The sequence below is a fragment of the Miniopterus schreibersii genome (assembly GCF_964146895.1).
Source record: "Miniopterus schreibersii genome assembly, chromosome: Y".
Classification (NCBI taxonomy): domain Eukaryota; kingdom Metazoa; phylum Chordata; class Mammalia; order Chiroptera; family Miniopteridae; genus Miniopterus; species Miniopterus schreibersii.
Genome location: NC_138120.1, coordinates 3,508,599 through 3,532,191, shown reverse-complemented (window position 1 = coordinate 3,532,191; position 23,593 = coordinate 3,508,599). Strand labels below are relative to the sequence as shown.

The 23,593-nt window shown below is 37.2% G+C and overlaps 1 protein-coding gene across 1 annotated transcript in view; it reads left to right on the top strand.

Annotated features, from left to right (window-relative positions):
- The window catches only part of LOC308551956 (ubiquitin carboxyl-terminal hydrolase 9X-like), a 161,465-nt gene that overhangs the window by 5,485 nt on the left and 132,387 nt on the right, over positions 1-23,593 (top strand). The window contains exons 2-3 of the mRNA XM_081126878.1: positions 16,072-16,325; positions 22,247-22,392. Of these exons, the coding sequence (XP_080983004.1) occupies positions 16,230-16,325; positions 22,247-22,392 (242 nt within the window). The 5' untranslated portion in view covers positions 16,072-16,229. The remainder of the gene's footprint in view (positions 1-16,071; positions 16,326-22,246; positions 22,393-23,593) is intronic.

The following is a 23,593-nucleotide window of genomic DNA, read 5'->3' as shown; positions in this document are numbered from 1 at the left end:
TTTATATGCTGTACTGTTCTGAACTGGCAGAGCTAGCATCACCACAAACAGGAGCTATGCACAACTAAGATGGCTCTCTCACTCAGTAGGTGATAGGAATTTTCAGCTTGGGTTATAATCTTGTAGATCCACTATTGTGTATGTGATCCTAGGTTGACCAAAATGTCATTATTCAGAGAAGTTTTATTTACGTTTTGATCCACAGTAACTCTTGTTTTTTTTTCCCTCTCTCCCTCTCCTTTACTCTCTCTAAAAATTAATGAAAATGTTTGTTTTTTTAAAGGTCTTATAAATAAGAGCTTATTTCTGGACTCTCAATCTGTAGTTTTGATTATACCTCTATCCTTATGCTAGCAATGGGCAAACTGATTTTTATTCTAAATGAGAGTGACACTTAAATTTTTAAAATAGTGATAAACATAAAATTTACTGTCATTATTATTATTTTTGTTAATCCTTACCCAAGGATATTTTTCCTATTGATTTTTTAGAGAGGGAGTAAGGGTAGGGGAGAGAGACACATCGATTGGTTGCTTCCCACATGTGTCCCTGTTTGGCCAGGGATGGAACCTGGACCCCAAGTGCATGCCCTTGACTGGGAATCAAACCCTCTTTGGTGCGCAGGCTGATGCTGTAACCATTGAGCAACCCTGCCCAGGCCTTAACTTTTTTTATTTTATTTTAATATATCTTTATTGATTTCAGAGAGGAAAGGAGAGGGAGAGAGAGAGATAGAAACATCAATGATGAGAGAGTCATTGATCGAGCCGCAACCCGGGCATGTGCCCTGACTGGGAATCGAACCCTGGATCTCCTGGATCCCAGGTCGATGCTCAACCGCTGAGCCACACTCGGCCGGGCGGCCTTAACTATTTTTAAGATTTTTTTATTGTATTGGGGTGACATTGGTTAATAAAATTATACAGGTTTCAGGTGTCCAATTCTGTAATACACCATCTGTGTTTACTACCCCCATCAACTCTGCTTCTATCACTATTATCCCCTTTTACCCTCTTCTACTTCCCCCCATTCCCCTTTCCCTCTGATAATCATCATACTGTTGTCTGTGTCTCTGAGGTTTGTTTAGTTTTGCTTCACTCAGTTTCCCAGCGCCACTCCACTCTGACAACTCTGTCTGTTCTCTGTGTCTTGAGTCTATTTCTATTTTGTTTGTTTATTTTGTTCATTAGATTCCACATATGAGTGAAATCATCTGGTACTTGTCTTTCGCGGACTGGTTTATTTCACTTAGCATAATACTCTGCAGGTCCATCTATGCTGTCTATAAAGGTAAACATTTTCTTTACTGCCAAAAAAATATGAATGCTTGACAAATTTGTGTCATGCTACTGTATATGTACTGCCAGCTTTAGTATATGCACTGCCAAAGTGGACACCCATTTTAAATATTTTTAAGTGTTTTAGTGTAATGGCATTAAGTACAGCACATTGTGCAAGTATCATGAAAATATTTTTATGTTAATCTCGATTGCATTTTCACTATTGCCTTACATTCTTGTTGTATTTTTCTTTATTTTAATCCTGATAAATGGATTTTTAGCTTCCATTTTGTTCTTTTAGGAGCTGTGTCCCTGAAAGCTTTCATTGTTACTATTTTTTCTACATAGAACCTAAAATATTTGGGAAAGTTAAGAGTTTTTCTGTCAACCCTGATAGCACATTGGAATCACTTAAGAGCATTTAAAATAATACTGATACTGCTCTAGCTGGGTGCTTCAGTTGGTTGGAGCATCATCTTGTACCAAAAGTTTTCTGTTCTTTTCCTGGTTGGGACACAGATACCGTAGGTTTCAGGTTTGGTCCCTGGTTGGGGCATGTATGAGAGGCTGCTAATTGGTGTTTCTCTCTCCCTACTTCTTTCTCTAAAATCAATTTTTTAGAAAGCAAAATATATCCTTAAGTAGGTTTTTTATTTATTTTTCTTTTTTTAAATTTTATTTTTGTTTAAAATATTACAGATGTCCCTTTTTCTCCACAATAACCCGTTCCACCTCGTCCCTTCTCCCTCCCCAGTCCCTCTCTCCACCATTGTCTGTGTCCTTGGGTTGTGCATATATGCATATAAATTCTTTGGTTACTCTCTCCCCCTCCACCCACCTGCCCTCCTCCATCCCTCTGACATTCGTCAGTCTCATCTATGCTTCCATGTCATTGAATCTATTCCATTCATCAGTTTATTAAGTTCTTTAGATTCCACGTATAAGCAAGATCATGTGATATTTGTCTTTGCCCCCTGGCTTATTGCACTTAGCATAATATTCTCCAGGTCCATCCATACTGTCCCAAAGGGTACGAGATTCTTCTTTACAGCTGCATAGTATTCCATGGTGTAAATGTCCCACAGCTTTTTTATCCACCCATCTACTAATGGGCCCTTGGGTTGTTTCCAGATCTTAGCTATTATAAACTGTGCTGCTGTGAACATTGGGGTACATATATTCTTCCTGATTAATGTTTTAGGATTCTTAGGATACATTCCTAGGAGTGGAATCACTGGGTCAAATGGCAGCTCCATTTCTGATTTTTTGAGGAACCTCCGCACTGTTTTCCATAGTGGTTCCACCAGTCTGCATTCCCACCAGCAGTGTACTAGGGTTCCCCTTTCTCCACACCCTCACCAGCACATGTCATTTGTTGATTTGTTGATGGCAGCTATTCTGACAGGTGTGAAGTGATACGTCATTGTGGTTTTAATTTGCATCTCTCTGATGATTAGCGACCTCGAGCATTTTCTCATGTGTCTCTTGGCCATCTGTATTTCCTCTGGAGAAGTGTCTATTTAAGTCCTTTGCCCATTTCTTAATTGGGTTGTTTGTCTTTTGCTGAGTGCTATGAGTTCTTTGTACTCTTTGGAAATTAGCCCCTTTTCAGATTCATCCTTGGCAAATATGTTTTCCCAGACCGTGGGGTTCCTTTGTATTTTGAGGCTGTTTTCTTTTGCTGTGCAGAAGCTTTTTAGTTTCATGTAGTCCCATATGTTTATTTTTTCCTTTGTTTCTCTTGCCCTAGGGAGATGTATCAGTGAAAAGTCTACTACGTGGGATGTCTGTGACTTTACTGCCTATGTTTTCTTCCAGGATTTTTATGGTTTCGTGACTTACATTTAAGTCTTTCATTTATTTTGAGTTTATTTTTGTGTATGGTGAAAGTTGGTGGTCTAGTTTCATTCTTTTGCATGTATCTGTCCAGTTTTCCCAGCACCCCTTATTGAAGAGACTGTCCTTACTCCATTGGATGCTCTTGCCTCCTTTGTCAAATATTAACTGACCATAATGGTGTGGGTCTATTTCTGGGGTCTCTGTTCTGTTCCATTGATCTATATGCCTGTTGTTGTACCAATACCAGGCCATTTTGATTACAGTGGCTTTGTAATACAGTTTTAAGTCTGGTGATGTGATCCCTCCCACTCTCATCTTTTTTCTCAAGATGGCTGCAGCTATTCGGGGACTTTTTTGGTTCCATATAAATTTTCAAAATGTTTGTTCTAGGTCTGTGAAATATGCTGTTGGTATTTGAGTAGGAATTGCATTGAGTTTATAAATTGCTTTCGGTAGTATGGACATTTTAATGATATTAATTCTTCCAATCCATGAGCATGGTATATTCTTCCACTTGTTTAAATCTTCCTCTATTTCTTTTTTCAGTGTCACGTAGTTTTCCAAGTACAGGTCTTTTACATCCTTGGATAAGTTTATTCCTAGGTATCTTATTTTTTTAGTTGCAATGGTCAATGGTACTGCTTGTTTAGTTTCTCTCTCTGAAAGTTCATTGTTGGTGTATAAGAATGCCACTGATTTCCGGATGTTGATTTTGTATCCAGCTACCTTGCCAAATTCGTTTATCAAATCTAGTAGTACTTTGATGGAGTCTTTAGGGTTTTCTCTGTACAATATCATGTCATTTGTAAATAATGACAGTTTTACTTCCTCCTTTCCAATTTGGGTACCTTTTATCTTCCTGTCTGATGGCTATGGCGAGGACTTCCAGTACTATGTTGAATAAGAGTGGTGAAAGTGGACATCCCTGTCTTCCGGTTTTTAATGGAAATGGTTTTAGTTTTTGCCCATTGAATATGATAGTGGCTGTAGGTCTATCATATATGGCCTTTATTATGTTGAGGTATGATCCCTCTATTCCCACTTTGCTGAGAGGTTTTAGCAGAAATGGGTACTGGATTTGGTCAAATGCTCTTTCTGTGTCTATTGATATGGTCATATGATTTTTGTCTTTCATTTTGTTTATGTGATGTATCACATTTATTGATTTGCAAATGTTGTATCGGCCTTGCATCCCCAGAATAAATCCCACTTGGTCATGATGTATGATCTTTTCAAATTAAAAAAAAATAATACTGATACTTGTCCATTGTATCCCTATTCTAACCCCTCTTCCCTACTCCCTTGTTTTCTTTCTTTCTTTTTTTTTTTTTAAACATATCTGTATTGATTTCAAAGAAAGGAAGGGAGAAGGAGGGAGAGAGATAAAACATCGATGTTGAGAAAGTCATCATTAATTGGCTGCCTTGTGCACGCCTCCCCACTGGGGATCAAGCCTGCAACCTAGGCATGTGCCCTGACCAGGAATTGAACAACTTCTCCTGGATCTTAGGTCGATCCTCAACCTCTGAGCCACACCCGCTGGGCTCCCTTTTTTTCTTAATCCTCACTCTAGGATATTTTTTCCATTGCTTTTCAGAGAGAATAGTAGAGGGGGGAGAGAGAGAGAAACATCAAAATGAGAGAGACACATCAATTCATTGCCTGATGCACGAGCCCCAATGCAGGATTGAGCCTATAACGGAGGTACCTGTACTTGGCCGAAATCAAACCTGGGACCCTTCAGTCTGATGCCCAATACTCTAACCACTGAGCCAAACCTAGTTAGGGCATCCCCTATTCCCTTTTTAATTTGTCTAATATGAAGCCTCGACAGAGTCATCTTTAAAATCACTGTAGATAAGAATTACTTGGTTATTGTTTCATTTTGTTTTGTTTTTAATATACAGATTCCTAGACTCTAGCTCTAGAATCCAGGAATTGGCATATTTTCTTTGTTTTGTTTTTTTTTAATGTTTTAATTGATTTTAGAGAGGAAAGGAGAGAGAGGGAAACATTGATTGGTTGCCTCTGCACACACGGTGACCAGGACCAAACCCAAAGCCTGGGTATGTGCCCTTACAGGGAATGGGAACTGTATGCCCTTCAGAGCACTGAACCATGCCCAACCAACTGAGTCACACCAGCCAGTGTTTCTAAGCATGCAGGTTAGAAACACTTTTATTTTTTTATTATTATGATTTTTAATATTTTTCTTTATTGTTGTAAGCATTACAGATGTCCCCTTTTTTCCCCCGCATTGACCCCTTCTACCCCGCATCCACCCCACGCCCAGGCCTTCCCCATACCAACGGTCATGGGTTAGGAATTTATGCATGTAAATTCTTTGGTTAACCTCACCCACCCACGCCTTTCTTCTAGGATTTTTCAGTGTGATCCATGCTTCTGTGTTACTGGATCTATTTTGTTCATCAGTTTATTTTGTTCTTTAGATTCCACATGTAAGTGAGATCATGTGATATTTGTTTTTCTCTGCCTGGCTTACTTTGCTTGGCCCAAGGGTAAGAGATCCTTTTTCTTTACAGCTGCACAGTATTCCATGGTATAAATGTCCCATAGTTTTTTATCCACTCATCTACTGATGGGCACTTGGGCTGTTTCCAGGTCTTAGCTATTATAAATTATGCTGCGATGAACATAGGGGTGCATAAGTTCTTTCTGAGAAGTGTTTCAGGTTTCTTAGGCTATATTCCTAAAAGTGGGATACCTGGGTCAAAAGTCAGGCACAGCCCAGCTGGCATGGTTCAGCAATTGAGCATCGACCTAAGATCCAGGAGATCAAGGTACGATTACCCTTGAGGGCACAGATCCAGGTGTGGACTCAGTCCCCTGTGAGGGCCTTGCAGGAGGCAGCCGATCAATGACTGTCTCATCATCGATGTTTCTGTGTCTCTCCCTCTCTTTTCCTCTCCATGAAACTATCAAAGACATATTTAAAAAACAAAAACAAGTTTAAAAAGGCAGTTTCATTTTTAATTTTTTGAGGAACCTTTGTACTGTTTTCCACAGTGGCTGCACCAGTCTGTGTTCCCGCTAGCAGTGTACCCGGGTTCCCCTTTCTCCACATCCTCACCAGCACTTGTCTTTTGTTGATTTGTTGATGGAGCCATTCTGACAGGCATGAGGTGATACTTCATTGTAGTTTTAATTTGCATGCCTCTGAAGAGTAGTGATGCTAAGCATTTTTCATATGTCTATTGGCCATCTGTATGTCCTCTTTGGAGAAGTAAGTGTCTCTTCAGGTCCTTAGCCCATTTTTAAATTGGATTATTGGCTGTACTACTTTTAGATGAGTAAACAAGAAAATGAACTTTTAATTGAAAATTTTTTATTAAGCATAAAGTTGTCATTTGAATTCTAAATATGTTAGCACTGTGTTAAGGATTTTATATGCATCATCTTATGTAGATAATCTTATTTACATATATTGATTTGAAAATTGAGTTGTGATAATTTCACATAGTGGTGATTCCAACCATTATACCAATTATTGCCATAGGTCACTAGTTTATATGCTTTCCCATTTTAAACACTGAGATTTGACTTGTTTAGTATATTTGATGGTTTAAGTTTGATTAAAACTTTTTCTTTGTAACTTTGTTTTAAAGATTATTAAAATATTCTGTTTGACTAATGACCTGATTAGCCACTGATACGTAAAACTACATTGAATAAAGTTCACCTCCTTTCATTTGCCTTCCATGTGTAGGACCTCCTGTTTTTTCTCTTTTTTTTATGCCTCAGCCAAGGATATGTTTATTGGTTTGGGGGCTGGGACAGAGAAACATCACTTGCCTCCCATACCCATATGTGCCTGACAGGGGATATGCCCTGCCTCCGAATTGAACCTGAATTGAACCTTTTGGTGTATGGGACAACCCTCCAACCAACTGAGCCACCCAGCCAGGGCACGTAGGACATTGTAATTGGTGGGTTTATTCTTTTAAAATGTTTGATTAACATAATTATCTGGAAGGATGCAAAATTGAGACATTTGTCTTCCTGTCATGGATGACTTTACTTAAGTCATCCATACAAGATTATTTGGTTTGATGTGAAATTGTAGCATCTCAATTTAAAATTTGAAGTTTCATTTATGTTTCAAATGAAAAAAAGCATTTCAAAATTAAGTTTGCTTTTGTCGATATAGGTGTGTGAAAATTTACAGTGTTTATAGAATTACTGAAAATAATACTTTATTTGTTATTTCTAGCTTTTGTTTTTTCTTAGTTCAGTGTGCTAAATTCTCTTTTCGGAGATGAAGAGAGAATGGCCTTAACTAGTATAGATTATGTTGAGGGTTCTTAGTGTGGTACAAGACACTTTGTAGACCTACTTGGTAAATAATATGGGAAGCAGGACAAATAGCTAAGGTCTGTTTATATCCTTAGTGTTGTAAAAGAAGAAAAGTCCACAAAACTTATATCATTTTTTGTATACTAGTCATATTACTAACTTCCTATTTTTATTTTCCTGTTGATTATAAAGTTATTGTAAAATACTCGTAAGGAGTAAGATGGGAAGTATTATATTTTGATAAGAAATCTTACCTAAATGTAATCTTTAAGAATGTGTATGCTAGTCCTGTGCTTTATTAAACATACATGTGCACTGTGCATATTTGACAGCAAATCTTTTGTCTTATTCTATCCTAAAACTCATTGTATAATTATGGTTTTCTACCTCAGCTGTGTCTCAGAATTACTTGTGGAGCTTACTGAAGAAAAGTTAGGTGTCACTTCTAGAATAGATTGTGGAAGGTTCTAATAGAGTAGTTCTGGGATGGGACCTAGATTTTTAAAAATTTTCTTTAAAGAAACTTAAAAGGTGATCCTGAAATGCAACTAGGTTAGTTGTTCAGTTTAGGGAAAGAGATCTGAGATCCTTTGAACATTTTTTATTCTACTATTGGGCAGTACTATCCTCTTGAGTGTTTAGTGTCATTAGTAGTAATGTCACAGACACATAGCCGTGCATAAGGTGAGGAACTGGGATTACATTTATTTTTTTTATTTTTTATTATTATTTTTTTTAATGTTTTAATTTTATTTTTGTTTAAAATATTACAGATGTCCCTTTTTCTCCCCAGTAACACATTCCACTTACTTCTGTATTCATCAGTTGATTCTTGTATGTGCCCTGAGGAGATTGAACTGCTCTAACCAACTGAGCAATCCAGCCAGGGCCCTTTGAATCTTTTTTTGAGCTGATATTTTGAAGATTTTCTATTAGAGCATGTAAAGTGGAATGCGAACATAATTTAAGAAAAAAAAGGAACAAGGAATTCTCCTGTTTCAATTTTGTATGTTTATTCCGTTTTTATGACTTTAAGGCTATTGAGGCCTATAAGATTGATCACCTTTTTCTTTTCTGGTGATTTTCTGTGAATATCTTGTGATATTTCTGTGAACTTCTGAGTATTTATTTTTGAACTGGACCATCAGAAATTATTATATATTATTAGACCCACATTCTACCTAAACAGAATATTTTTCTGAAAAATTTGGTAGTGTACTTTTAATAAGTGCATCAGGAACTTAGAGCAGTGGTCCTGAAACTTTGAAGATTCAGGAAAATGTACCTAGTAGGCAGGTTAAAAACACATATTGTAAGGCTCTGTCCTCACACTGAGATTATCTAATCCTTGCGTAGGGTCCTGATAATTTGCATTTATGAAGAGTTGCAGAATAACAGTTTAGGGGGTTAATCTTCATTGCAGCCTATCTCTTGGATTAAACACTGAATTTCTCTAATTATGTCTTAAATCTGTTTATTCATTTGTACCTTTTTTTTTTTTTGAGAGAGGAAGTGGGAGGGGAGAGAGAGGAACATCAATGTGTTGTTCCACCAGTTGATGCATCAGTGGTTGATTCTTTTTTTTTTTTTTTAAATATATCTTTATTGATTTCAGAGACAGGAAAGGAGAGGGAGAGAGATAGAAACATCAATGATGAGAGTGTCATTGATTGGCTAGCCCGCAACCCGGGGCATGTGCCCCGACTGGGAATCAAATCGAGATCTCCTGGATCCTAGGTCGAGGCTCAACCGCTGAGCCACGCCCAGCTGGGCTCAATGGTTGATTCTTGTATGTGCCCTGACTTGAGAACCACAGCCTTGGCATATCTCCACGATGCAATAACCATCTGAGCTACCCAGCCAGGGCCCATTTTTACTTTTAAATTTTAGCTTCAACAAGCACATACAGAATACTACCATTATTAATATAGTCATTAATAGATTCTAGGTACGATAACAGACAGTGGGAATATAATGTGAGTAAAAGGAATTGCTCCATCAGTTGTTGGTTTAGATTGAGCTTACAAATTAACTACCACAACCTTTTAAACCTCAGAGTCTATAAGAAATTATTTTTAATGGCTACATACACATTTCTTGTTATCACCTTTGGTTTTAAATCAGGCTTCTGAATTGCTAAAAAATATTAAAAGCCAGAAATCTAGCATGCCTAGGAGAAAAGGTAAATTTTTATGTGGTGGTTGAGAGATGAATATAAGCAATAGAAAAACAAAAACAAATACCAGAATAAAGAATGTAAGTCAAGACTTGTTACATCCTAAAATGAAACTTTTCTCAGTAGTAATGAAAATCTAGAAAGGTAGTGAATGTTGATGCCAGAAGGTTAACAGGAAGAAAAATAGCGCCACTGGGTTAGAACTGTAGAAAAAGAAAAAGTAGCAAACAACTGAGGCTTTTGCAAAAAAGCAAAAGCAAAAGCTGTTTAGTAGTTTTCAGATCTGGGAGAAAGATACAGGATATCCCCCCAAATACATATACACACTTTAATAGCCCATAGCTCAATTTTGAAAGTGAAATGTATTTTAGTAAACACTGCCTTTATAATTATTCAAAGTGTATGTGTACATTTCTTGGGGACTCCCCATATTTTATTTGAGAAAAGGAAGATTGCATTGCTATTTTTGTCTCTTTACTCTGATAATACCCTTGTGCCCTGACCAGAACATTACTTTGCTAGATTAATTACTGTGTGTCTCTAGACAAAGGACTATGGCAAAACACAAAATGACAGGGGAATACATTTTTAATACACGTTAGTCCAAATAATCTCAGATGCCAAGAAAGAATGCAGAGCAAGGGAAAAGTTTGTGAAGAAATGTTTAAGTAGAAGCCCCTCCCCACCGAAGGCTATATAGTATTGTTTTAGGAGACAGAAATGGGGTTAATTCTAGGCTTGTGTACTTTCTTACTTGTGCTTTCATCAAATCATATAATTTCTTAAGATCCTCAGGTTTTTAATTCATAGAACAAATATCACAAAATCAATGTAACCTCCAAAGATTGAGGGTCTTTTTTAAAAAAAAATCACTTTTATTTTCAATTACAGTTGACATACAGTATTACATTAGTTCCAGGTGTACACTCCAGTGATTAGATATGTATAAAACTGACTGATCATCCCAAAAAATCTCATACCCATCTGTCATGGTACATAGAACATTATTGACTATGTTCCCTGTGCTGTACTTTATACCCCCATGACTGTTCTATAACTACTAATTTGTACTTCTAAATCCCTTCACCTTTTTCACCCATCGTCTCAACCCTCCTTCCATCTGACAACTGTCAAAATATTATCTGTAGCCCTGGCTGGTGTGGCTCAGTTGGTTGGAGTGTTGCCCCATATATTGAAAGGTCATGGGTTTGATTCTCTGTCAGGGCACATACCCAGGTTGCAGGTTCAGTCCCTGGTCTGAGTGCCAGTTGAGGTGCTGATCTGGGTAGGTGTAGGAGGCAGCCTATGGATGTTTCTCTCTCTTTCTCTCTCTCAAATCAATTAAAAAAAAAAACCCACATATCTTTGGTGAAGGTTTTTTAAAAAGTGTTCTCTGTACCTGTGAGTCTTTCTGTTCTGCTTGTTCATTTATTTTGACTTTTAGATTCAGTTGTTGATAAATATGTGTTTATTGCCATTTTAGTGTTCATATATATTTTTTTCTTCTCAAAGAAGACTCTTCTTCTTTGGTGGTGATGAACTCCTTTAGCTTTTCTTTGTCTGAGAAGCTCTTTATCTGACCTTCAGTTCTAACTGATAGCTTTGCTGGGTAGAGTAATCTTGGTTGTAGTTTCCTGCTTTTCATTACTTTGAATATTTGTTGTCACTCCCTTCTGGCCTCCAAGGTTTCTGTTGAGAAATCAGCTGACAGTCACATGGGCTCTCCCTGGTAGGTAACTAATTGCTTTTCTCTTGCTGTTTTAAGATTCTCTCTCTGTCTTTAATCTTTGGCATTTTAATTATGATGTGTCTTGGTCAGGGCCTCTATTCATCTGGTTTGGGACTTTCTGTGCTTCCTGGACTTGTATGTCTATTTCTTTCACCAGGTAAGGGATATTTTCTTTTTCTTTTTTTAAATATATCTTTATTGGTTTCAGGGAGAGGAAAAGAGAGGGAGAGAGAGAAATGGAAACATCAATGATGAGAGAGTCATTGATCAAGCCCACAACCGGGACATGTGCCCTGACCGGGAATCGAACCCTGATCGCCTGGATCCTAGGTCAATGCTCAACTGCTGAGCCATACCCGGCTGGGCAGGGACGTTTTCTGTCATTATTTTTCAGATAAGTTTTCAATTTCTTGCTCCCTCCTTTCTCCTTCCATTACCCCCATGCTTCGAATGTTGTTATGCTTGAAGTTGTCCCAGAGGCTCCACACTGTCTTCACATTTTTTAATTCATATTTGTTTTTGCTGTTCTTATTGGGTGTTTTTTGCTTCCTCGTATTCCAAATCGCTAATTTGATTCTTCGAGTCCTCTACTCTACTGTTAATTCCCTGTAAATTATTCTTCATTTCAGTCAGTATATCCTTCATTTATGACTAGTTCTTTTTTATGCTTCCCTAGTCCTTTTTTATGCTGTTAAAGTTCTCACTAAGTTACTTGAGCATCCTTATAACCATTGTTTTGAACTCTGTATCTGGTAGTCTGTTTCCTTCCATTTTGTTTCGTTCTTTTTCTGGAGATTTCTCCTTTTCTTTCATTTGCAACATGTTTCTTTGTCTCTGCATTTTGGTTGCTTCTCTGTACTTCCCTGGATTAAGCAGAGCTGCTGTGTCTCCCAGACTTGGTAGTAGGTATCCTGTAGGGTCTAATGGCACAGCCTCCCAGTCACCTGAGCTGGGAACTCTAGGTGTGTCCCTATGTGGACTGTGGGTACTGTTCTCTTATTTTTATTGTTGTCACTGGGAAGGATTGATCCTCAGGCCAGTTGGTTGTAAGGACCAGCTGTGATTACAGCTGAAGAGCTGCTGTGTGAGAGCCAACCCTGTGGAGCAGGACTTGCTTCACTGGGGCTTTGGTGCTCACCCAGTGTGCCGCTTGTGTGTGTCACTCATGGAGGTGGTAGGATTGTAATCTGGTGTGGTCTGAAGCTGTCCACTGGCTGCACTGGTTCTGGAGCCTCCCAGGAGGTACAAAGTCAGCCTCTGTTTGTGCCCTGCCTGGAGGTACAGGCATGAGCTACAGAGTGATCTGCAGGTGGCTAGTACTTGTGATGGGCTTATAGGTACACAGGAGAGACCAAGCTATGAACCAAAGCAGGCCTCCACTAATGCTGGGCCTGGGGCCACATAGCAAGAGGTGTGGGGCACACTGAGGCTAGCTGCTGCTTGTTTGAGAGATTTTTAGAAAAGTCTGAAGCATGAGGCAAGAGAGGCCAGTTGTATGAAAAAGCCACTGGAAATGGCTTGGATGAGCCTGCAAGTTGGGTGCAATGGGGCCTCAGGGAATCACCAGGGCAGGGCTAACATTGTGACCCAAGTTCATAGAGACTCAGATATCACCTGCCTTCCAGCTCTGTGGGGAGAGATCCCAGAAAAGGAAAAATGGCCTCTGCCAGCACTTCTTTTTGGGAGAAAGCTGAGCCAACCCCTTCTTACCCCCTCCACCCCCCCCCCCCCACACACACACACACTCACATTCCTCTAGTCTTGCCCTGATGCCAGAAAATTCAGTTCCTCCTTTTATGTTTCTGGTTCCTTTCAAGGTTCAACCCCAGCACTGAAGCTTGGAGGGAGGGAGTCTAAGTAAGTCCATGCATGGTCCTTCTAAGAGGAACTGCCTGGGACCCCAGCAGCCTGTGTGTCACTCAGCCACAATCTCTGTTGGTTTTTACAGCCAGAAGTTACAGGGACTTGAAACCCTGGGCTGAGGAGTCTGGTGTAAGGCTGGGACTCCTTGCTCCTCACGGGGTACTTCTGAAGCCAAGATATCCTCCTGGATTAAAAACCACCACATGTAAGTGTGGGACCTGCCTGTTTCACAATTCCCATCCCTCCTACCAGTCTCAGTGTGGCTTCTTCTTTAATCCTCTAGTTGTAGGACTTTCATTAGTTCAGTTTCAGGCAGTTCTGAATGGTGGTTGTTCTGAAGATTAGTAGTATTTTTTATGTGGTTGTGGGAGGATTTGAGTACCATGTTTACCTAAGCCTCCATTTTGACCTGAAACCCAAGATTGAGGGCCTTGATCTTGAACCAAAAGTCATCTCTGTTGTCTTCTAAAAAAACACACTGTCCTCACTTGTGTGGCTCAATTTGTTTGCCATCATCCATAGCCCCCAAGGGTTGCCAGTTCCATTCCTGGCCAGAGCACATGCCTAGGTTGTACACCCCATCCCTGGCAGGGGGCTTGCAGTAGGCCGCTGATTGATGTTTCGCTCTCACATTAATGTCTCTCTGTTTCTCTCTCTCCCTCTTCCTCCCTCAATAAAAAATCTTTAAACACATACACACAGAGAAAGCATTGCATGTAGTTTTAGTGGAATTGGGTTCTTTCCAAAGCCATGAATCTTAATGAAAGCAATTTTGAACACAAACCAAATGATGAGAAAAAGGAAGAGTATAGACATTTTTTTCAAGAAATTTTTGGAGGACAGATATTAGTGGGTTTTAATAGAGGAAACTTAAGTGTATTTATAGGATAACAAATATACTTAAGAAGTTGAGAGAATGAAAAACAAAGTCCTTTTAGAGATGGGCATGTTACAGTGAGATTAGGAGCCTAGGAAAAAGTACAAAACAAAGAGAACTTAGAATAAATTTGTAGTAGTAAAGAATGAAATTGAATTGGTAACTGATTTTTTTTTTTTTTTTTAGTTTAGTTGTATGTAAAGGTTATTTAAGTACAGTAAACTTGTGATTTTTTGGACCAGGATTTAACTGATAAAATTACCAGTTCATTTGTCATATGTGAAAATTAACACCCTGTTAATTTTAAAATGCTTTTGACCCAGATTTGCTTATAATTAAATTAACGCATCATTTTTGTTATTGTTATTAATTCACTTATTTTTAACAAATTTTAGCAAATGGGTCATTTGTTGGAAAAAACATTGTAGTAATTTTACCAACATAAATAAATATTACATATCTACAACTATAGTCTACACTTTTTTTTTTAATCCTCACCTGAGGATATTTTTTCCATTGCTCTTCAGAGAGAGTGGAAGGCGGGGAGAGAGAGATACCAATGTCTTATATCGATTGGTTACCTCCTGCCTGCACCCATATGGGGCCAGGGATGGAGCCTGCAACCAAGGCTCTAACCACTGAGCAGAACTGGCCAGGGGTCCTAATCTACATATTTAAATCCAAGAATCACCACTTGTATACAATGTTAGGGGAATGATTAGCATGATACCACCTCTCAGCTATCCCAATAATTGGTTCTGTGGTCGCATGGTGTGATTTTCTGCAGCAATTTTAATGTGTACCAGTCAGTATTATGATGTGTGCTAAGCTACATCCCGGCTGTGTGCTTTTGTTTACTCAGTGACTAATGAATGCACAAATTTATACTATACCTATTCAGTATAATTCAGAGTTACTCTAATACATACAGAAAACTTTTCTGTGAAATAAAACTTTTCATACACACTTAATTTTACTTACACAAACATGTCTGTCTACATAAGTAGAAACAGGTAAACTGTCAATTTTTTAACATGCGTATTTGGAAAACCTGCTTTGTTATATAATGGACTTCAAGCATTAATGGACCCCCTCTTGCCCGAATTAGTCCATTATATCCAGGTTTTACTGTAGGGTTTTTTTGGGGTTTTTTTAGTGACAGAACTCAAACAGAACATGATAGGTACCCTTTTAAAAATCATCTACTTCGTGCCTATCCACTGAAAGGTCCCAGGTTCTATTCCAGCCAAGGACACATACTTCAGTTGCAGGCTTGATCCCCAACCCTAGTTGGTAGCTTGTGCAGGAGGCAGCCAATCAATGTGTCTCTCTCACATTCATGTTTCCCTCTCTCTTTCTCTGTCTCTCTCTCTCTTCCTCCCACTCTCCCCCTTCTCTTTCTGAAAAGCAATGGGAAAAAATATCCTCGGGTAAAGGTAAAAAAAAAACTATTAAAAAACCATCTACTTCCTGTAAAGCTTTAATAAATGAGAATGTTTATATACAGAAATCAAAAGTGAAAGAGACTGGTTTTAGAGTGACCATAGGGAGTGTGTGTGTGTTGTGTATATGTTTTATGTGTGTATGTATACTTCGGGGTTTTTTATCTACTTAGTCTGTAATCCTATCCTTATGGAATCTCATTATTTTTCTCTCAACTTGGGGTTTTCATTTTACTTATTAAAGAGAAATCTTCATCTTACCTTTGAGTATTTATATTTACACAGTTTATTTGAGGCAGCATCTGATAGGCATATTACAGATTCTGAGTCAAAAATGACAACTAAGAACCTTGAATTTTTTATGAAATAGTGTAAATAGTATTAAGATGACACGTGTATGTTTTCTTACAACCACTGGAACAACAATATGAATTTAAGTTGAGTTTACAGCATATAGATTCTGGTGATGTTATTATACACATGAAAATTGGAATGATTCATTATTTGTTTTTAATATTTTTAAATGTATATATTTTTTCTTCTACTTTTAGGTTATGAAATGGTCTCTGCAAGATGGTCTGGCCTTGAATTGGAGATTCTTAAGGCTGACATATGCTGGTATTTTATCTCCTATAAGTGGACTATAATTTCTTCTCTTACAACAACCATATAAACAGATAAAGTAGGAAAAGATCCGTTCTCTGTCAGTATGACTGCCATGACTTGTGGCTCTCCAGTAGGAGAGAATGACAGTCAGGGCCACACTCCTGATGGACAGTCTCAGCCCCCCTTCCAACAGAATCAGGTAGGTCATTGTTGTTCTGGGTGCTATAGAATACTAAACAATGTCACACATCCTGAGTAATTCGTAAAGTAATCAAAAGCTATTGTCATTTTAAGGTACACTTAAAAGTCATTGAGTCTCTTAGCGACAGGAAATCTATACAAGCTTGAGTGTACCTCTACTTTTTTTTGTATGTAAGACCGTGTGTGTGAATTTGAGGACAAAAACGTTAAAGCAGTCATTATGTTACTGGACAGGGTCCAGACTGGTGCAGGTCTGCTTCAGGCCACCTGTAGTGTGTGGCTCCTTGACTTCATGTAGGAAAGATTTGTGCAATACAAGTCCAGATGGGTTTGAGAGTATATTTATTAATGCTGGGGACAATGAAACAAAGGAAAAAATCAGGTAGAAGAAGCAGCAGAGAGCCTAGGCAGTGCTCTTCTTTGGCTCCCTAGAAATGTTATAGGAAAGAAGTGAGCCAAGGTGGGGCTGCTTTAGCTCTCTGGGAAGTCAGAGAAAAGGGATCTTGGAGACAGGATCAGTGTGTGGGACCAGGGGTGAGCTGCTGCTGCCCACTGCTCCCCTGGCTACAAGTCTCATGGCACCCTTAGGTATGAGGAAGAAATAAAAAGTTCATGCCCACGAAGGGGCATGTGTGTGCTCTAAAGTGAGCCCACATTGAGTCTTTGTCCTGAGGGTGTTTTATCCATTTTTTTTCCTGCAGGCAAGAATCTTAGGGGAGAGTTTCAATAGAATATTCATCAGCCTTCCAGGTGCATTTTTAAATATGCTGATGCAGTAAAATGAGTGTAGATGGGAGTCTTGGATAATTCTTTGGTCTCTCTTACTTTTATCTGGGGCCTGTCTGGCTTTAGTAGGGTTAAAAAAAAAAAAAAAGTATTGATTTCAGAGAGAGGAACGGAGAGGGAGAAAGAGCGGGAAATATCAGTGATGAGAGTGTCATTGATTGGCTGCCTCCTGCATACCCCCCACTGGGGATCAAGCCTGCAACCCAGGCATGTTCCCTCACCAGGAATCGAACCACGATCTCCTGGATCATAGGTTGATGCTCAACCGCTGAGCCACGCCGGCTGTGGGCTTTAGGGGAGTTTCTGTTGTTTGTTCCCCAACTGCATCTGTCCTTGAGTTTTTAGCTGTCACAAATGGCATTAATTGGGTCTTTGTTTTCTATTTTCCCAGGCCAGGGTGATTTAAGCCATGTATTCTCTGGTTAGGGAGGAGGGTAGAAACCATCTCAAGTGTCCTTGCGTAGGTAAGATAAAAATAAGGTCTTGAGTTCACAAGCTGCCTGCAAGCTGCCTGCAAGCTGCCTGCAAGCTGCCTGCAAGCTGCCTGCAAGCTGCCCAAACTGTTTGGCCTTGTTTAATTTTGTTTCGTCAGTTTCCCCTTGCCCAGGAATTTTCCTCGTTTCTTACTATCCTGTACAATTATAACCTTTAGTTAAAAGCACACTCACCTTGTGACTCTGACTAAATAATATAATATTTAAGCCTTAGTTTCTGTGTTATTAAAGTGAGGATAAATGAAATAATATATGTAAAGGGCTTGACAGATTTTAGTGTGAAAGTTTTTATGTATGTCTGAATGGAAATCTTTTCTTTGGAAAGATTTGTATACGGTAAATGGAAAAATATTTGTAAAAGGCTTAACATTATTAGTCCTTTTTCATTTCTGATTTTGGTAATTTGTACTTTTTCTTGCTCAGTTTTGGGGGAGGGTTAATCAAGTTTATTAAATTTTGCAAAGTATTGTCTTTTGTATTTTTATTTGTATATGTTATCTTTTAATTTTTATTAATTCTCTCCTTTTCCTTTCTTTGGTTTTGGTTTGCTGTTTCCTGGTTTCTTGATATGGAAATTTAGATAATTGATTTTTCAGCGTTTCTCTTCATTTTTATATTTTCTAAATGCTGTTAAGTCTTGCCAAATCACATCCCATGACTTATGTTTCTGTCTACTGTCATTCAGTTAACATATTTTAAACTTTGTGCTGTCATTCTTCTTGATGTAAGATTTTTTCTTTTTATTACATAGTGCTTCATTTTTGAGCAATTGAAGATTTTCTGCTCTACTTACTCTCACTGGTTTGTAGCTTAATTCCTCTGTGGATAGAGACTATCTTTTTTTTCAGTGATGTCACTACATCACTGAAAATTTATTGAGACGTGATGCATTGCCCAGCATATTGTCAATTTTAATTTCATAAGTACTTGAAAAAAAATTATATATTATGATATGGTATTCATTATACATGTAACTTATTTCCAGTTTGCATTATGATTCTCACATGGTTCCAAATGGCCTTGTTTTGCTCTGTTTTAAATCTGTTGGTTTTATTACTAGGGAAGAGATGTTAATCACTACCTGGGATTGTGAACTTGCCCATTTCACTGTTTTAGTAATTCTAACTAGATATATTTTGAACCTATAAGATGTGTGAAAATTGAAAATAGTGTTTTTTTGTGTGATTGACCCATTTACTATATAGATATCTCTTTAATCTTCAGTAATTCTTATTTCTCACACACAGGGTTGGGCAAAAGTAGATTCATAGTTATAATACAAGTAAATAAAACAATAATAATAATACATGAATAAACTCTGTGTTTCTCATACTTACAACTCGAAACCTACCTTGGAGCATCCCTGTATTAGTAAAATGCTACTACATTTTAGAGAAGAATGGAGGGTTATTATGAGGGATGTCTTTTCCTATCTGTTTTTTAAAGTGCTTATTTTTATATTATCTTTTATTAATTCCTCTGAACCCAATATTTTGTGTGTTTTTTTAATCCTCACCCAAGGATATTTTTTCCTTTGCTTTTCAGAGAGGGTGGAAGTGGGGGAGAAAGAGACACACACACATCGATTGGTTGTCTCTGAGATATGTGCCCTTGGCTGGAATTCAACCTGTGACCCTTCAGTCTTGGGGCCAGTGCTCTAACCATGGAGCTAAACTGGCTAGGGCTCAACTCAGTAATTTTAAATTGTTCTCTTGTACTTTTTTCTTTTTTTAGTAGGCATTTTAGTTTTTAGGTTCACAACAGAGTTGAACAAAAAGTACAGAGTTGCCCTCCTTCCTCTACACATTTACCCTTCTCTACCAGAGTGGTATGTTTGTTAAAATTAATGAAAGAAATTACATTGGCACATCATTATCACCCACACTTCATAGTTTGCATTACAGTTCATTTTGTCTTTTGTACCTTCTGTGGTTTTCCACAAGTGTTTAGTTATAGATTTATAGTTTCACTGCCCTAAAATTTGCTCTGCCTATTCATTCCTCCCTCTCCCAAACCCCCAGCTACTGCTATTTTTTTACCTACCTTTATAGTTGTGTCTTTTCCATAATGTAATATATTTGGAATAATAAAGTAGCCTTTTCAGATTGGCTTCTTTCACTTAGTAATATGTGTTTAAAGTTTTTCAGTGTTTTCATAGCTTGATGACTTGATAGCTTTGTTTTTAAAAAAATCATTGATTAACATTTTATTTTTGTATGTCTGAAGAACATCTTGGTACTTGATTGCTTCCAAGTTTTGGTACTTATAAATAAAATTTCTATAAACGTCCATCCATGTGCAGGTTTTTGTGGGGACATAAGGTTTCATTTCATTTAAATTAACACCAACACATAATTGCTGGATTGTATGATTAGAGTATGTTTAGTTTTATTTTGTATTATTATTTTTTAAGTCCTCACTCAAGGATATTTTCCTATTGAGGGAGTGGAGGGGCTGGGGAGAGACAGAGAGAAACATTGGTGTGAAAGAGACACATCAATTGGTTGCCTCCTACACTAGCCCTGACTCAGGCTGGAGATCGAGCCTGCAACGAAGATAAGTGCCCTTGACTAGAATTGAACCTGAGACCTTTCAGCTTTTTTTTCATGGGACAGAAATTATTAATTTTAGTGAAATCAGTTTATCAATTCCTTCTTTGATGGATCATGCCTTTAGTGTTGTATCAGAAGTAATCATGAAACCCCCTATCACCAAGAATTTTTCCTATGTTATATTCTGAGAGGTTTAACAATTTTGCTTTTTACATTTAGGTCTCTGATCCATTTTGAGTTCATTTTTGTGAAGGGTGTATGTCTAGTTTAGTTTCTGTATACCTTTTTTGTTTTTGGCATGCGATGACATGTTATTTCAGCACCATTTGTTGAAAGACTTTTTTCCCTATTGTATTGTCTTTCCTCCTTTGTCAATGATCAGCTGATTCTGTTGGTATGGGTCTATTTCTATACCTTTCTCCATCCCTTGAATTTTAATCTGTACTTGCCTTTATACTTTCAAACAAACTTGAAATTAACTATAACATCAAGTTGAATTTTGCTTTTTGACGCACTCTGTCTTACTTGGTATATTTAAATGGTTGATGTTTAAAATAATTGTTGAAATAGTTTCAATAATACCTCCCATATTTGTTACTATTTTCTGTTCATATACCTTATCTGAGTTCCTATTTTTGTCTTTCACTTTGTTTCTGCTTTTTGTTTCATTTGAGGATTTTATATGATTCCCTTTTCTTTCCTTATTACACTTTTTTTTGACTCTTACAGTAGTTGCTTTAGAGTTTGCAACATAACATTTAAAATTAATTTGTACACCTACTTTCAAATAACACTTATAGTTCCATGGTTAGTTAAATTCCTTATGATAAATTATTTCTAATTCCTCCCTCTGTTCTTTTAATCATTAGTTATAGTCATTGAATACTTTGTTGCTTATATTATTTTGAACAAATTGTTATACTTATTGAAGAATAAGAAAAATAAAAGTTCTTTATTTTACTTTCTGTTTTTCTTTACATAGATTCAAATTTCTGACCTATGTCATTTTCCTTCTGTCTGAAGAACTTAAACTATTTTTTAAAAGCCAGATCTACTAATAATAAATTTCCTCTACTCTTGTATGAGAAGTTTCTCCTCTCTGAAGAATAATTTGTGAGGTTAGAGAATTCTGAGAATTCTAGATTGGTGGTTATTTTCTGTCAACTCTTTAAATATTGCACTGCATTATTTCTTTTTCTTTGTAAAAAATGTTTTTGCTTTTATTATTTTTGAAGAGAAGTCCAAAGTATTTCTTATCCATAGGAGAGGTGTTTTTGCCGTGCCTTCTTTCAGTATTTTTTATTACCATTTATTTTCTGAAGTTTGAGTACGATACGCTCAGATGTCATTTTTCTGACATTTATCCTGCTTGGTGTTCTCTGAACTTCATAGTTCTATGCTTTGGCATCTGACATTAATTTGGGGGAGATTCTTAGTCAATGTTTCAAATCGTTTTCTTTCTTTTCTTTTTTTTTTCTTTTTTGCACTTTGCTATTCCCTCTGTGCATGTGTTAACACCTTTTATAGTCTAACAATCCTTGGATACTTCTGTTTCTTTTTTTCCAGTTTTTTTTTTCCTCTTTGCATTTCAGTGTTGGAAGTTTCTCTTAATATGTTTATTAGCCTTAGAGATTGTTTTAGTTGTGTCTAGTCGACTAATGAGTCCATCAAAGACATTCTTCATTGGTGTTAGTGTTTTTTATCTCTAGTAAGTTTTTTTTGTTCTCCCTTTGAATTTCATCTCTTTGCATACATTACCCACCCTTTTGCATAAGTATGTGTAATTAAGGTTTATTACAATTGTATTTTATTTGCAGTAAACATTACAAAAAATGTTCTCTAATTCAACCTGGTTAATTCATTTAGTACTATGTAGCTATTAGTTAATATTAAAAATATTCTTAATCATGTGGGAAATTTCTCACATGTTAACCAAGAAAAAAGATAAGCAGTGTGATTCCAATTTTATTAAATATATATATGGGTACTTTAAAATACGTATTTTCACAAATCTTTGTTGGTTTCTGAATTGTTAAATATTGTGCATGTGTTATATAAATTTAAGTCTGACATATTTAATTTTTAAGACCTTATCATCTGATTCCTCCAATGAGAATTCTCCAGCAATGCCTCCAGATGAACAAGGTCAAGGTGATGCTCCGCCACAGCATGAAGATGAGGAACCTGAATTTCCCCATAGTGACCTGGCAAAGCTGGATGACATGATCAACAGGTGGATTTGGTGTTTGTTTGTTTGTCTGTTTGTTTGTTTATGGAGGTAATAAACCAGAAAAACAAACTACTTTATTAGCATTGCAACTGGTAGTAAATGAGAAACAGTGGAGTGCAATAGTAATCTTAGTGTTTTCTTAATAGCCTTAACATTTTAGTCCTCACCACATATATTACAACTCAGTGTTCTGAATGTAGGGATTTTTATGGGCTTTTAAAAATTGAAAGATAATAAAGACTTCAAGTTGATGCTATGTGACCCTAGGTTTTAAGTTTCAGGCCTGGAATTATAGGTAGGAAATTCCTTTTAAGCATTTATGAAGTTGGTTCTCCTTGGTATTTTGATTGCTGGAGGTCTTAGTGTCCATTTTTTTGTAGCAGATACATTATTGCAAGAGGTTATATTGTTTATTTCATTTGTGGTTAATTTTTATTAGACTATACTTGTAATTAGGAATGGAGAACTGAGTTATAGTAACTTAGAGGCAGGGAGATTTTAAAAAAATGCTTTTTGTGGAACTAAAAACAATAATAAAATAGTGTTGATTTATGTCTAATAGATATAAAAAACAGGTCTCTTTTTTTATCAAAATAGAAATATTTGGGAAAATTACTGTCTTTAAAGAATTGAGGAAAAGATGGAAGGAAGTTCTTTGGGAAGTAGTGGGTTAGATTTTAAGATACTGGGGAAACACTAGCTCTGGCTATGGTCACCTTTGCATTGTTTTTTGATGTAAGAGTTGGACACTCTGACTTCATAATCTTCAGGAAAAATTGTTAAATGTCCTGTCGATGTGAATTGAGTTGAAAAATCAGACAATTGTCTCCTCGTTTCTTACATTTTTTTGAAAATCAAAAGAGAAAGGTTATTGCCCTAGCTGGCTTGGCTTAGTGGTTAGAGCATCAGCCCATGTACTGAAGGGTCCCGGGTTCAATTGCAGCCAAGGACATGTACCTTGGTTGCAGGCTTGCTCAGTCCCCTTGCCTGGTCTGGGTGTATGTAGAAGGCAACCAATCGATGCATCTCACATCGATGTTTCTCTCTCTCTATCTCTCTCCCTTTTACTCGTTCTAAAAAGCAATGGAAAAATATCCTCGAGTGAGGATTTAAAAAAAGAGAGAGACATTATCTTGTCATTGTGAAGATCAGAAGAAAAAGGTGGTGAATCTTTTCATTAAATTTTATTATGAGTATATAATTT